We start from the raw sequence: 16497 nt of genomic DNA on the forward strand, positions 1-16497 counted from the left end.
TAGATGTCCCTGCACAACAATATACAGGGAAGTCAGACCACGCTGACTTTATCAAGGGAGTCCGGCCGGCCGGTCTGACGAAACGTTGGGGGGCAGATGGCTAGCATATAAATATTAAATAGCGACCGTGAATCCACAGCTAATAGCTATATAAACATAACAAAAGTCTGATGCACATATTAGTTTAGCTGAGCAGAGGTCGTGTTTTTAAAGCACCAAACCCCCACTTTGTCCTATTTTGTTTTGTTTTAAGTGATATAATAAAGCATTAAAGTTTTTAAAACTATAAAGGGGGGGGGGGGGATTTCTAGTTTTAGAGCTAACCCCTTTGGGGGAACACCCCTAAAAGTTGTTGCTCCCTAGTTTTGCCCTGGAATCCCTGGGGGATTTGTTGTTGTTTGTGCGCAGTGCTAGAGCAGAGAGCGCACTGACGTACAGGGGATAGGAGTGTCGGCGGCGGGGCATGGTGAACCTTGCGCCACGCCTATCCAACTGTGTGTGGCTGCTATCAAAAACTTTTTTTGGGGGTGATAAAAGCAGAGAAAACTAAGGTAAAAACACTAATGTAGACACAATCTGCAGACAGTACAAAGGCTGTGTGGAGGTTATATAGCCCCAAGGTCATGACAGTTGCGCTTCAACTGAGATACTCTAAGGGTACACTCACACGCGCGGATTTTTTAGCGTGTTTTCCGCTGCGTATTTGAAAGTGGGCGGGCTCTTCTCGGCTGTCCGCAGATTTTCCGCGGCGGAATGTACACTGCGGAAAATCCGCCGCAAGCCCCATTGAAGTCAGTAGGGACTGTGGCAGATTTTACGCAGCGTAAATTCTGCCGCGAAAAATCTGCTGCGGACAGCCGAGAAGAGCCCGCCCACTTTCAAATACGCAGCGGGAAAATCCGCTAAAAAAATCCGCGCGTGTCAACGTACCCTTACACCCAGAGAGTGGTAGAAAAAAAAGTAATATAATAAAGTTCCTCAGTCCTCAATTTACCATCTGTCCCAATATGTAAATTGAGGACTGAGGAACTTTATTATATTACCTATTGACAAATTATCCTGAAACTTAATGCAAAATCTGCTCAGCTCCTCCTGCTCTATAACAAGCTGCTGGCAGATAACATTTTTTTGGGATGTGACCTGTTCCCTTTACGGCACTAAATAACACTCTAGTACACTAGATGACAGCGGGACCATTGGTTTAATATCAGACACACACGTGTGCGGGATTCGCAAAAAAAAAAAAAAAAAAAAATAAAAAAAAAAAACACAAAAAAATTATTAAAAAGAGAAAAAAAAAACAAGCCTTTTATTCACATAGAACGTGCAGATACAAGACAGGGGGCGACACATGACAAGTTCTCCATCACATGGTATTGATGATGTGATGACTACTGAATGATGTCCGCAAGTATTCCAGGTTAAAATGAAAATCTCCTCGTCTTCTTCCCGGAGCACATAAAACTGTACTACTTGATATACTTCTCCATGAATTTCTTGTGGAACTCGGAGCGCAGCGTGTCGTTCACGAATCTCTTCTCCTTTTTCATCTCGTCCACTCCCTTGGCGCAGTTCTTGAACACCACGTCGTCGTCCCACCTGGAGTGGAAAGACACAATATGGGGGGGTAAATGATGAATACAGGATCAATATGTTCTGCTCATATTACAGTAATCGTGTCCGTAGTTACTTTGGGACAAACTATTATATTCCAACATATGTCACAATATGGCAAAAAAGGTATTTTCCCCTAAAAGGGAGAATTACGTGTCATATGGAAGCAACACTGAGGCATGCGGCAGTGTTTTCCAACCAGGGTGCCTCCAGCTGTTGCAAAACTACAACTTCCAGCATGCCCGGACAGCCGAAGGCTGTCCGGGCATGCTGGTAGCTGTAGTTTTGCAACAGCTGGAGGCACCCTGATTGGAAAACACTGCCATAGGATGTCTACGGGTACTTAATACAACACCCAAGGAACTGTGCTAACAAATCGAGTCAATGCTGCCAGCTTTCACCTGCACATAGATCTTTAGGCTTAAAAAGGGGTTATCCAGGAAAAAAAAAAAACTTGATTATATTATATTATTATTATTATTTTTTTTTTTTCTATCTCTCAACTGGTGCTAGAAGGTTAAAACAGATTTGTAAATTACTTCAATTAAAAAAAAAATCTTAATCCTTTCAGTACTTATGAGCTGATGAAGTTGAGTTGTTCTTTCCTGTCTAAGTGCTCTCTGATGACACCTGTCTCGGGAACCGCCCAGTTTAGAAGTAAATCCCCATAGCAAACCTCTTCTACTCTGTGCAGTTCCCGAGACAAGCAGAGATGTCAGCAGAGAGCACTGTTGCCAGACAGAAAACAACAACTCAACTTCAGCAGCTGATAATTATTGAAAGGATTAAGATTTTTTAATAGAAGTAATTTACAAATCTGTTTAACTTTCTGGAGCCAGTTGATATATATATATATATATATTCCAGTGGAAAATTAATTTTTTTCATATCAACTGGTGCCAGAAAGTTAGGTTGCATTCACACCACATTTTTGCAATACAGTTCCCGTATCAGGTTTTTGATGGACGGATTCCTTAAAACCGGACTAAACTGTATCAAAACAAGTGTCCAAATTTTACCCGTATACCGTTTGAAAAATGATGTCCGGTTGCATTTTTTTATTAAAGAAAAAACGCATACATTATGAATAAAGTTTCACTTCTTTGAAAAAAAACTATGCAAAGTCAAAAACCGTATGGCACAAACCGAATGGAACCGTTCGCTCATACGGTTCTCTACGGTTCCATTGACTCCCATGTTAAAGAAACCGTATACGGTTTCAATACAGTTTTTCACCCGGACCAAAAGCAGTGGCAGGCTGCGGTTTGGGGTACGGGAAAAAAAAACTGATAAAACTGTCCAGGATGCAAAACGAACACAACCTGATGCATCTTTTGGCGTACGGTTTTAATGGAGAGTCAATGCATACGGTTTTTAATATGGTTCCATACGGTTTTCAAATTGAAAACGTATATGGGAACTGTATTGCAAAAACGTGGTGTGAACCCAGCCTAAAACAGATTTGTAAATTACTCCTATTTAAAAATCTTAATCCTTCCAGTACTTATCAGCTGCTGTATACTCCACAGGAAGTTGTGGAAATCTTACCAAATCTTACGGTAGATCTGCTCGACTCTAGTGCTGAGCATAGTATAATTGTGAAATGATGATGATGTTACCAAAAGGCACAATCATTGGGGCGCCCCGGGGGGGGGGGGGGGGTAATTCAATCTCAGCGAAAACCTTGATATATATACTGCTGATTGTGAAGCCAAATGGTGACACTGTCATTATTGACTGCAGCATTTACAGGGTTAACCAACCATACTGCATTAAGTGGTTAATAATGTAGATCAGTACAGAAACTTACCTCCGTTTCACCTTAAAGCTTGCTTGAGCCACGATGGGAGTAGTGAGGTTCAGGAGGGGATTGCCGCTTAGAATGTTCTCCATACGAATCCTCTCCTCTTCGGCTTTCTGCTCTAGTTCCTTTTATTAAACATATATGCATTAGGGTTCACCTCGGGGGTTGGAAATATTTAGATCAGAGAATACAGATTGGTAAATAGCCTGGAGTATTAACTATTTCCTGCATGTTACTATTAGGGGGAATGTCATGGACTATTCAGTGCTTTCAATGACAGCGCCACCTGGTGGTTACAATGAAATAGCAGAACAGGTTCTTTAATCAGCAAAAAACAGAATTACTACATTACTTAAGGTTATAAAATAAAGCCAGCATTTTCTAAAAACCACACACTGCTCAAAAAAATAAAGGGAACACAAACAACACAATGTACCTCCAAGTCAATGACACTTCTGTGAAATCCCACTGTCCACTCAGGAAGAACACTGATTGACAATCAATTTCACATGCTGTTGTGCAAATGAAACAGACAACAGGTGGAAATTATAGGCAATTAGCAAGACACCCCCCAATAAAGGAGTGGTTCTGCAGGTGGTGACCACAGACCACTTCTCAGTTCCTATGCTTCCTGGCTGATGCTTTGATCACTTTTGAATGCTGGCGGTGCTTTCACTCTAGTGGTAGCATAAGATGGAGTCTAAAACCCACACAAGTGGCTCAGGTAGTGCAGCACATCTGGGATGGCACATCAATGCGAGCTGTGGCAAGAAGGTTTGCTGTGTCTGTCAGCGTAGTGTCCAGAGCATGGAGGCGCTACCAGGAGACAGGCCAGTACATCAGGAGACGTGGAGGAGGCCGTAGGAGGGCAACAACCCAGCAGCAGGGCCACTACCTCCACCTTTGTGCAAGGAGGATCAGGAGGATCAGGAGGAGCACTGCCAGAGCCCTGCAAAATGACCTCAAGCAGACCACGAATGTGCATGTGTCCACTCAAACGGTCAGAAACAGACTCCATGAAGGTGTTTGCCAGAGAACACCAAGATTGGCAAATTCGCCACTGGTGCCCTGTGCTCCTCACAGATGAAAGCAGGTTCACACTGAGCACGTGACAGACATGACAGAGTCTGGAGACGCCGTGAAGAACATTCTGCTGCCTGCAACATCCTCCAGCATGACCAGTTTGGCGGTGGGTCAGTAATGGTGTGGGGTGGCATTTCTTTGGGGGCTGCACAGTCCTCCATGTGCTTGCCAGAGGTAGCCTGACTGCCATTAGGTACAGAGATGAGATCCTCAGACCCCTTGTGAGACCATATACTGGTGCAGTTGGCCCTGGGTTCCTCCTAATGCAAGACAATGCTAGACCTCATGTGGCTGGAGTGTGTCAGCAGTTCCTGCAAGAGGAAGGCATTGATGCTATGGACTGGTCGCCCGTTCCCCAGACCTGAATCCGATTGAGCACATCTGGGACATTATGTCTCGCTCCATCCACCCCAGACTGTGCATATGTTGGTGGCAGATGCTTTAGTCCAGGTCTGGGAGGACATCCCTCAGGAGACCATCCACCACCTCATCAGGATCATGCCCAGGCATTGTAAGGAGGTCATACGGGCACGTGGAGGCCACACACACTACTGAGCCTCATTGTGACTTGTTTTAAGGACATTACATAAAGTTAGATCAGCCTGTAGTGGGGTTTTCCACTGTGATTTTGAGTGTGACTCCATATCCAGACCTCCATGGGTTGATACATTTGATTTCCATTGATAATTTCTGTGTGATTTTGTTGTCCGCGCATTCAACTATGTAAAGACGAAAGTATTTCATACGATTAGTTCATTCAGATCTAGGATGTGTTATCTTAGTGTTCCCTTTATTTTTTAAGCAGTGTATATTTAAGTTTACAGGCGTGCCTTACACCCCCAACAGGATGGCAGGCTGTAGGGCACCTAATGGCGCATATCAGATCTGAACTGCATTTTAGAATGTATATACAACCGTGAAAAGTTGGGTAAACAATGTACAGTATCTCCTATAAGCCAGTCCACTCTTCTAATAAGTAAATGTATAGCAGGTGTCAAATTTGGTGTTATTGCTCTCATACTCTAAAACAGGTCACCGGAAGCTCAACATGGCTCCTTAAGAACTCTGTGAGGAGCTGAAATAAAGATGACCTAGGCTACAAGAAACTGAGCTGCAGCACGGTGGGCAAGATCATAAAGCTCTTTCACATAGAACAGGCCTTGCCATGGTCGACCAAACGGAGCTGAGTGCACGCGCTCAGCATCATATCCAGAGGTTGTCTTTGCAATATAGATGTATGAGTGCTTCTAACATTGCTGCAGAGGTTGAACGGGTGGTGGGGGGGGGGGGGGCAAATCAGCCCGTCAGTGCTCAGACCATAGGCCGCACATTGCATCAAATTGGTCTGCATGGCTGTCGTCCCAGAACGAAGCCTGTTCTAAAGATGAAGCCCAAGAAAGACCACAGACAGACAAGAAGACTAAGGACATGGATTACTGGAATGATGTCCTGTGGTCCGATGAGATCAAGATAAACTTATTTGGTTCAGATGGCGTCAAGTGTGTGGCGACAACCAGGTGAGGAGCACAAAGACAAGTGTGTGGCAACAACCAGGTGAGGAGCAAAGACAAGTGTGTGGTGACAACCAGGTGAGGAGCACAAAGACAAGTGTCTGGTGACAACCAGGTGAGGAGCAAAGACAAGTGTGTGGTGACAACCAGGTGAGGAGCACAAAGACAAGTGTCTGGTGACAACCAGGTGAGGAGCACAAAGACAAGTGTGTGGTGACAACCAGGTGAGGAGCACAAAGACAAGTGTGTGGTGACAACCAGGTGAGGAGCACAAAGACAAGTGTCTGGTGACAACCAGGTGAGGAGCACAAAGACAAGTGTGTGGTGACAACCAGGTGAGGAGCACAAAGACAAGTGTGTGGTGACAACCAGGTGAGGAGCACAAAGACAAGTGTGTGGTGACAACCAGGTGAGGAGCACAAAGACAAGTGTGTGGTGACAACCAGGTGAGGAGCACAAAGACAAGTGTGTGGTGACAACCAGGTGAGGAGTACATAGACAAGTGTGTGGTGACAACCAGGTGAGGAGCACAAAGACAAGTGTGTGGTGACAACCAGGTGAGGAGCACAAAGACAAGTGTCTGGTGACAACCAGGTGAGGAGCACAAAGACAAGTGTGTGGTGACAACCAGGTGAGGAGCACAAAGACAAGTGTGTGGTGACAACCAGGTGAGGAGCACAAAGACAAGTGTGTGGTGACAACCAGGTGAGGAGTACAAAGACAAGCGTGTGGTGACAACCAGGTGAGGAGCACAAAGACAAGCGTGTCTACAGTCACCATGGTGGTCATGGTCTCAGCCTCTATGAATGCTGCTGGCACTGGGGAGATACAGTATTCACACATAATAATGACCCCAAACACAACTCAATACGACCACTGCTCATGTCGGTCAGAAGTAAACTAACTCTGGCCAAAAAAAAAAAAAAAAGGACGTCTCAGTTTCCTGGAAGATTCGTGAAATGGAAAGAGGTTACATTCTTGGACTGTGGTTTCTTCGCTCCGCACATAATTAAACAAAAGGCCCCCCGGCTTTTTGTTGGAGACGCTTTCTTCTGACTTCAGTGAAAAGGGTGGCACTCTGCACGTCGCTTGGCCTGACCCAAATTCTGTGCCTTCGGGAAGACAACGCTGTGCGGAGATGTAATTACTGCTCGATGAGCCATAACAGCCGGCAGAGCAACGTATTAATGGCTATAAAGAGACACGGACATCATAGCTGTGCAGAGGAAGCAGAGCTGAGGAGCAGTAATGCTCTTACCCCCCCAGAAACTGCACCACTTTTATCCAGTGGCTGTGTCTGGTATTGCAGCTCAGCCCTATCCACTTCTGTCAGCAGTTTTGTACTAGCAAAAAAAAACAGCATACAGTGCTAAACTAGCACCGGAAAAGGGGAGGGCATACATACATACCTGCAAAAACTTATACCCTATCTAGAGTATAGGGCAGTGGTCTTCAACCTGCGGACCTCCTGATGTTGCAAAACTACAACTCCCAGCATGCCCGGACAGCCAACGGCTGTCTGGGCATGCTGGGAGTTGTAGTTTTGCAACATCTGGAGGTCCGCAGGTTGAAGACCATTGGTATAGGGGATTAATGGGGTTATCCAGGAAAAAAAATATATATTTTTTTTTATAAATATCAACAGGCTTCAGAAAGTTAAACAGATTTGTAAATTAAAAAACTATGTAGGTGTGTGCAGCTCACAACTATTACGCACCGAGGTCAAACGGGACAAGCAACTATACCTTAATTGCTAGAAAAGGAAAACCAAAAAATACAGTGTAGCCCGGACCTTCTAGGTGAGTATAAAATGGATATACGTGGATCGTGCTTCAATAATAATTATCATTTATTTATAAAAATAAGATTTCAACACTTCTCACAGGGCCCTTGTGAGAAGAACATACATATTAAAAGGCAACCTAACAATGTATTAGGCAATAGTATTAAAATTATACACTTGGCATAGAGTAATAGAATAAAATAGCAGAGTAAGATCTGTACCATACAAATATATTAGAAAGTTGCTCTTCTAGATGTTTAGGGTAAATATGTCCCTTTTAGATACAGTAGCAAACACTCTGTGTTATTAGAAATTGTTACCGGTCTGTAAATTGTAGCTCAGGCGATGGATATTGCTCCCGCAATAGCTGAGTGTCCGTGGTGTGTACAGTTCACTGTGCGGTGCTTCCAATTGTAAGCCTGGTCCAGTAGGGTCTGAGTGTGGTGGCAGTCGCTGTCGGATAAGGCGCTGGCAGGCACCGAAGATCGTGGTGGTGTCCGGGGACTGCTGGCGCTGGCGTGCGCTGGAGTTGGTATTCCTCACCGCTTTGTTAGTTGGTAGACAGGACCATATACTGGAGGGCTGGAAGTTCACCTCGTGGTGCCGGCGTCTGACGTCAGAGCCGGGATGGCTACACCAGGATAGTTGCACCGGGATGGATCTGAACTGCTGAACCGGGTAGGTAGCAGAGTGAGAGCGCTAATGATGGTACAGTTCATGAAGTGTAACTGGCCATAAAATTTGGGCACAGTTCAAGTACTACTATGCCAGTAGATAACGACTAGACGCGTTTCAGGGTTGTATAATATAACCCTTTCCTCAGTAGTCATGATAGTTGCCATAGATCATCAGTTGTTTTATATGGGCACAAATCCCACCCCTTAACACATTGATAGATAATAATAAAAAGCATAAATGGATTCAATGGATCGGTTGATAATCCATTGAATCCATTTATGCTTTTTATTATTATCTATCAATGTGTTAAGGGGTGGGATTTGTGCCCATATAAAACAACTGATGATCTATGGCAACTATCATGACTACTGAGGAAAGGGTTATATTATACAACCCTGAAACGCGTCTAGTCATTATCTACTGGCATAGTAGTACTTGAACTGTGCCCAAATTTTATGGCCAGTTACACTTCATGAACTGTACCATCATTAGCGCTCTCACTCTGCTACCTACCCGGTTCAGCAGTTCAGATCCATCCCGGTGCAACTATCCTGGTGTAGCCATCCCGGCTCTGACGTCAGACGCCGGCACCACGAGGTGAACTTCCAGCCCTCCAGTATATGGTCCTGTCTACCAACTAACAAAGCGGTGAGGAATACCAACTCCAGCGCACGCCAGCGCCAGCAGTCCCCGGACACCACTACGATCTTCGGTGCCTGCCAGCGCCTTATCCGACAGCGACTGCCACCACACTCAGACCCTACTGGACCAGGCTTACAATTGGAAGCACCGCACAGTGAACTGTACACACCACGGACATTCAGCTATTGCGGGAGCAATATCCATCGCCTGAGCTACAATTTACAGACCGGTAACAATTTCTAATAACACAGAGTGTTTGCTACTGTATCTAAAAGGGACATATTTACCCTAAACATCTAGAAGAGCAACTTTCTAATATATTTGCATGGTACAGATTACTTACTCTGCTATTTTATTCTATTACTCTATGCCAAGTGTATAATTTTAATACTATTGCCTAATACATTGTTAGGTTGCCTTTTAATATGTATGTTCTTCTCACAAGGGCCCTGTGAGAAGTGTTGAAATCTTATTTTTATAAATAAATGATAATTATTATTGAAGCACGATCCACGTATATCCATTTTATACTCACCTAGAAGGTCCGGGCTACACTGTATTTTTTAGATTTGTAAATTACTTCTATTAAAAAATCTTAATCCTTTCAGTACTTATGAGCTTCTGAAGTTAAGGTTGTTCTTTTCTGTCTAAGTGCTCTCTGATGACACGTGTCTCGGGAACCGCCCAGTTTAGAAGAGGTTTGCTATGGGGATTTGCTTCTAAACTGGGTGGTTCCCGAGACAGGTGTCATCAGAGAGCACTGCGACAGAAAAGAACAACCTTAACTTCAGAAGCTCATAAGTACTGAAAGGATTAAGATTTTTTAATAGAAGTAATTTACAAATCTGTTTATCTTTCTGGAGCAAGTTGATATATAAAAAAAAGTTTTTCCCTGGAATACCCCTTTAAAGTCTGGTCTTGGGAGCTATGGCTCTGGCCCATCAGTCACCGGCCACAGTGATGTCCTGCCTCACTCGAAACGGTGAAGGCAGGAGCATTCAGAAGCAAGAGACTGGCCCCATTCTGGAGATCGCGGGGGTCCCAGAAATCAGACACTTATTCTTAATCCTGAGGACAGAGGATAAGTTTTGCATAACTGTAGTGTTTCACTTTCCTTTTCCAGGCACAACTCTGCCACAGGGGGCGCTAAAAGCATAATCAAAAGCCAATACATTCGATGGCTGCTGCAGAACATCTTATATGGCATATGGCTTTTAAATTACTGGAAAAACTTAAAGATTGGTTGTTACACCAACCCAGTGTTTCCCAACCATGGTGCCTCCAGCTGTTGCAAAACTACAACTCCCAGCATGCCCCTTCGGCTGAAAAGCTACAGGTTTGGGGAACACTTGGCAGTGCCCGCTATTACTGTAAGAAGGTTATTAAAGCCTCAGCAAGCATTTGTATTCAGAGTCAGAGCCCTGCCGGGCTGCTCCGGAGACCCTGCACATTAGCGCTGATTACTCAGACGGCCTATCTAATTACAGGACACCGGTCGACCGAGCCGCAGCTACCGCGCCATCCACTTCTGTCATCCACACATAATGTGCAGAATGTGTCGCTGTGAGATTAGATTATCTTGGAAGGAGAAAGTGTTTCCATCTGCTTGTGTCAAGTGATGGGAATGTTAATGAAAGTGGAAATCATCAGAGTTAAATAAATAGAGGAAACAAACGTCAAGCGATCAAGGTCTAAACCAGTGGTCTCCAAACTGCAGCCCTCCAGATGTTGCAAAAGCAAAACTCCAGGCATGCTGGGAGTTGTAGTTTTGCAACATCTAGGAGGGCTACAGATTAGAGACCACTGGTCTAAACCGAGGAATTTAATTAGGAAATCCTAAGATTCTGTGCAGGGGGTGAGTGGTGATCACCATCATGGATCTCATGTTACTGTGTAAGGCTGGGTTCACATCACGTTATTTCCCATACGGCAGGCGGGAGCTAAAACCTTGCGCTCCCGTATGCCTTTCTATGCGCTCCCGTATGTCATTCATTTCAATGAGCCGGCTGGAGTGAAACGTTCGGTCCGGTCGGCTCATTTTTGCGCCGTATGCGCTTTTACAGCCGGACCTAAAACCGTGGTTGACCACAGTTTTGCGGGGAAAAAGCGCATACGGCGCAAAAATGAGCCGACCGAACGTTTCACTGCGGCCGGCTCATTGAAATGAATGACATACGGGAGCGCATAGAAAGGCATACGGGAGCGCAAGGTTTTAGCTCCCCCCTGCCGTATGCGCTCCCGTATGGGAAAAAACGTGATGTCAACCCAGCCTAACCCAGGCACTGGAGAACAACTTGTTGCAGAACTACAACTCCCATCGTGCTCTGACAGCTTAGTGGCCACAGGGTAGAAAACAGTGCCACAAGGGAAGACCATGACGCTATGGAACCCTTGGAAAGAAGATGACCGGTCTAGGTTGGTCACATCACGTTTCTTGAGTGCCTAGAACCTGTGCAGGACTCTACAGGGAATGAGACCAACCCGTCCCCCATCATAGTGGCCTTTTGATCTTTACTATAGAGTCACTGGACAGTGTTTATGACAGTGTTTCCCAACCAGGGTGCCTTCAGCTGTTTCAAAACTTCAACTCCCTGCATACCCGGAGAGCCGAAGACTGTCCGCGCATGCTGCGAGGGGTATTGTTGCAACAGCTGGAGGCACCTTGGTTGGAAAACACTGTGAAACAGTGGCCGATTCTGATATTTGCTAAGGAGCTGTCTCTCTTCTATGAACCCCACAGCGCTGGGCTGGAAGTCAGCCGGTCTCTTCGCCACTGCGAGAGTGCGCCCCACCGGTTACTCTAGATAGGAGTCACGGAACTGGTTACCAGCTAGAGGGCTTGAGACGGACCCTCGCTGGCAGATGACTTCAAGAAATATGCCCATACGGTTTATTTTCTCTTTACTTTGTCTATATCATGATTAAGAGCTAACTGGACATTAATGCATACCCTGTAATTTATCATGTCTGGTGTATCTTCATTTTAGGGGTTTAAAGGGGTACTCCGGTGGAATATATATATATATATATTATATTTATATATATATATATATATATATATATATATATATTATATTTAATATATATATATATTATATTTAATATATATTATATTTAATATTATATATATATATATTTATTTATTTATTTATTATTATTTTTTTTTTTTTATGAACTGGTGCCAGAAAGTTAAACCGATTTGTAAATGACTTCTATTAAAAAATCTTAATCCTTTCAGTACCTTTTAGAAGCTGTATGCTCAGACAAAAATTTTTTGCCTTGTCAACAGTGCTCTCTGCTGACACCTCTGTCCATGTCAGGAACTGTCCAGAGCAGGAGAAAATCCCCATAGCAAACCTATCCTGCTCTGAACAGTTCCTGACACGGATAGAGGTGTCAGCAGAGAGCACTGGGGACAAGACAAAAGAAATTCAAAAAGTAAAGAATTTCCTCTGTAGCATACAGCTGCTAAAAAGTACTAAAAAGGATTAAGATTTTTTATTTTAATAGAAGTCATTTACAAATCTGTAACTTTCTGGCACCAGTTCATAAAAAATAAATAAATAAATAAAGTTTTCCACCGGAGTACCCCTTTAACAGACCCTGATAGCGCATTTGACACTCCTTATGCTCAAAAAAACTCCCCTGATGACGTTGCAGAAAAAGGCTATAGAAACGCGTTGGGAGAACCAGTCACCTGGAAATGGAGTGATTTTTAGAGATCGTCTTTATGAGACTATGATGTGCTTTTAATTTAACACCAGCACCCCGGAGCAGTAATACTACTTTTTTCTTAACAGCTCTTATAATTGTAAGCAGTACCGTATATACAGCACTTGAAACACTGAGTTTGCTTCATATTTTTTATATAACCAATAAAAAGGTAAAGTTTAGGCACCTCTTTACACTGATATTGGTCACCTGGTGTTATATTCATTATTTAAGCAAAGAGGAGTTGATATCGGGTCATGTAGAGGACCTTATTATTTGTGCAAATAAGTCTACAGGTATTACACATTATACAGAGAAACAATGCCATAGTAAATATAAAGGCTAATAGAATGTGAATGGTTACATATGCCAGGGCCCTGGGTTTAGGGTAAGTAGGCCACCAAGGGTTAGTTTACAGTGGCATTACCACTACCAAAATCTGATAAATAAAAGGGGTATTCCAGAGAACAACTTATATATATATATATATATATATATATATATATATATATATCAACTGGCTCCAGAAAGTTAAACAGATTTGTAAATTACTTCTATTAAAAAATCTTAATCCTTTCAGTACTTATGAGCTTCTGAAGTTAAGGTTGTTCTTTTCTGTCTAAGTGCTCTCTGATGACACGTGTCTCGGGAAACGCCCAGTTTAGAAGAGGTTTGCTATGGGGATTTGCTTCTAAACTGGGCGTTTCCCGAGACGCGTGTCATCAGAGAGCACTTAGACAGAAAAGAACAACCTTAACTTCAGAAGCTCATAAGTACTGAAAGGATTAAGATTTTTTTAATAGAAGTAATTTACAAATCTGTTTAACTTTCTGGAGCCAGCTGATATATAAAAAAAAGTTTTTCCCTGGAATACCCCTTTAAAGGACATTGTGGAGATGCACAGTCACCCATATCGTTACATATGCTCCATTTCTTTGCTTCCAACATCAACTTCAAGAACTGACAGGTCACTTCCTGCCTAAAACATCCCACCCCTGACAGGCGCCATTGTCTCCAGAAAAATCACTCTAATCCTCTTCACCCATCATCGGGTTTTGTTATGGCTTATCAGTGTATAGCGTTGTTTCCCAACCAGGGTGCCTACAGCTGTTGCAGAACTACAACTCCCAGCATGCCCGGACAGCTTTCGGCTGTCCGGGCATGCTGGGAGTTGTAGTTTTGCAACAGCTGAAGGCACCCTGGTTGGGAAACACTGGTGTATAGAATACTTTTGATACAATTTTTTTTTTTTTTTTAAATAAATTGGTGCCAGAAAGTTAAACAGATTTGTAAATTACTTCTATTAACAATCCTAATCCTTCCAGTACTTATCAGCTGCTATATGCTCCACAGGAAGTTATTTTCTTTTTGAATTTCCTTTCTGTCTGACCACAGTGCTCTCTGCTGACACCTCTGTCCATTTTAGGAACTGTCCAGAGTAAGAGCAAATCCCCATAAAAAAAACCTCTCCTGCTCTGGACAGTTCCTAAAATGGACAGAGGTGTAAGCAGAGAGCACTGTGGTCAGGCAGAAAGGGAGAAAAAAAAAAAAAAATTACTTACTGTGGAGCATACAGCAGCTGATCTGTTAAAAAATATTAATCCTTCAAGTACTTAGCTGCTGTATGCTCCACAGGAAGTTTTTTTTTTTTTTTTTTCCCCTTTCTGCCTGACCACAGTGCTCTCTGCTTACACCTCTGTCCATTTTAGGAACTGTCCAGAGCAGGAGAGGTTTTTTTATGGGGAATTGCTCTTACTCTGGACAGTTCCTAAAATGGACAGAGGTGTCAGCAGAGAGCACTGTGGTCAGACAAAGGAAATTCAAAAAGAAAAAGAACTTCCTGTGGAGCATATAGCAGCTGATAAGTACTGGAAGGATTAGGATTTTTTAATAGAGGTAATTTACAAATCTGTTTAACTTTCTGGCACCAGTTGATGGAGAAAAAAAAACAAAAACAAACAAAAAAAACACAACATGTTTTCCACCGGAGAACCCCTTTAAGCTGGAAAAAACAGTGCCCCCTGATGGAAGGAAGGAAAAATAATAATAAAAAAAATAAACAAAAAATAAAAATACAATGTCACTGACTTATTGGAGGATCTGTTTTTTTTTCACAGTATTTGGCTTTCTATTGCCTACTAGACATGTGCAATTCGTTTCGGAACGAATACTAAACTTAACGAATTTTCCCGTTTTCGGGTGTTCGTTACAATCCAAATGCACGAAAAAAATTTTTTTGAATATTTCCGAAAAAGAATAAGAATATACAGTTAACTAATGCATTCGTTCAATAACGTATAACGAATAATGCATGTTAACGAATAAGGAATGCACTCGTTATCAGTAAACCGAATGTAAGGAATGAATTAGATTCTTTTCATTGGGTTTATCTGAGGAAAACTTTCCTTCCTACACAGAGAAAACTGCAAAAAAAGGTGAAAACAACCAGAATCCTAAGGTAACAACTGCTATTTATTACAAAAGAGGCTCAGCAAGCGAAACTAATGTGCATTTCGTTTAGTAACGAATGCTAAATTTAACAAATTTTACAGATATAAACGAAAGATCCGAATTGACAAATGCATTCAATGTTATTAACAAATGCAACAAAATTTTAGCCTATGCATCCGAAAACCGAATATGACGAATGCACGACATTCCGAATATTCACAGAACCGAACATTTTTAAAAAACGAAAACGAACGAAAAAAAACGAAATTTTTGGTTCTGCACATGTCTATTGCCTACACCATTTGGGCAGAATTACTTGCATCTTTCTTGCTATTCTGTATTGTATAAAATTGAACCTATAGCAGAAATATTGTGAGCTTGTAGCACAGTGTCGGGATCTATTCTCTTCTGCGATGATCACTAGAGGTCCTATGTATTTTCCCAATATCACACCAAGCCCCCTCATATATAGGTAACCACACAACATACAGAACTTATTCATGTCATCCACATTTCTATTGTCACTTTCTACAGGGAAACTACTGAGAAAACCCGACTCCTAGTCCACATGATGGATGTTGTATTGTCAGTACAGAGTTATAAACGGATGACATTTCCTATACAGTTTGTTACTTACAGTATCCAGCGCTGGATCTCTACTGGTCATCGGTTGTGTGAGATCACTAATTCTAAGGCCGGGTTCACACCACGTTTTTGCAATACGGTTCCCGTATCAGGTTTTTGATGAAAAACTGATTTATCAAAACCGGACTAAACTGTATCAAGACGTGTGAACAAATTTTAATCCGGATACGGTTTGAAAAATGGTGTCCGGTTGCATCTGTTTTTTAAGGGAAAAAAAAACGTATACGTTTTTAACTTTTCACTCCATTTTGAATAAAGTTTTACTTGTTTGATTGAAATTCCAATAAAAAAAAAAAACAGCAAAGTCAAAAACCGTATGGGGAAAACCAGATGGAACCGTACGCACATACAGTTCTGTACGGTTCCCATTGACTCCCATGTTAAAAAAAAATAAAAAAATACGAATACTGTTTTTCACCTGGAACAAAAAACGTGGTAGACTACGGTTTTGGGTATGGGGAGAAAAAAAAAAAAAAAACGGGCAAGACTGTATGCAAAACGGACTAAACCGGATGATGCGTTTGACACACGGTTTACAATATTAAGTCAATGCATACGGTTTTCTATACGGTTTT

At 42.6% G+C, this 16497-nt stretch overlaps 1 protein-coding gene across 1 annotated transcript in view; it reads right to left on the minus strand.

The window, feature by feature from the left end:
- Positions 1-1254: 1254 nt before the first annotated feature.
- Positions 1255-16497, minus strand: part of CWC15 (CWC15 spliceosome associated protein homolog) — a 32058-nt gene continuing 16815 nt past the window's right edge. The window contains exons 6-7 of the mRNA XM_056561508.1: positions 3425-3543; positions 1255-1599 (exon numbers count right to left, since the gene is read on the minus strand). Of these exons, the coding sequence (XP_056417483.1) occupies positions 1470-1599; positions 3425-3543 (249 nt within the window). The 3' untranslated portion in view covers positions 1255-1469. The remainder of the gene's footprint in view (positions 1600-3424; positions 3544-16497) is intronic.

Source organism: Hyla sarda, chromosome 2 (assembly GCF_029499605.1).
Source record: "Hyla sarda isolate aHylSar1 chromosome 2, aHylSar1.hap1, whole genome shotgun sequence".
NCBI classification, from domain to species: domain Eukaryota; kingdom Metazoa; phylum Chordata; class Amphibia; order Anura; family Hylidae; genus Hyla; species Hyla sarda.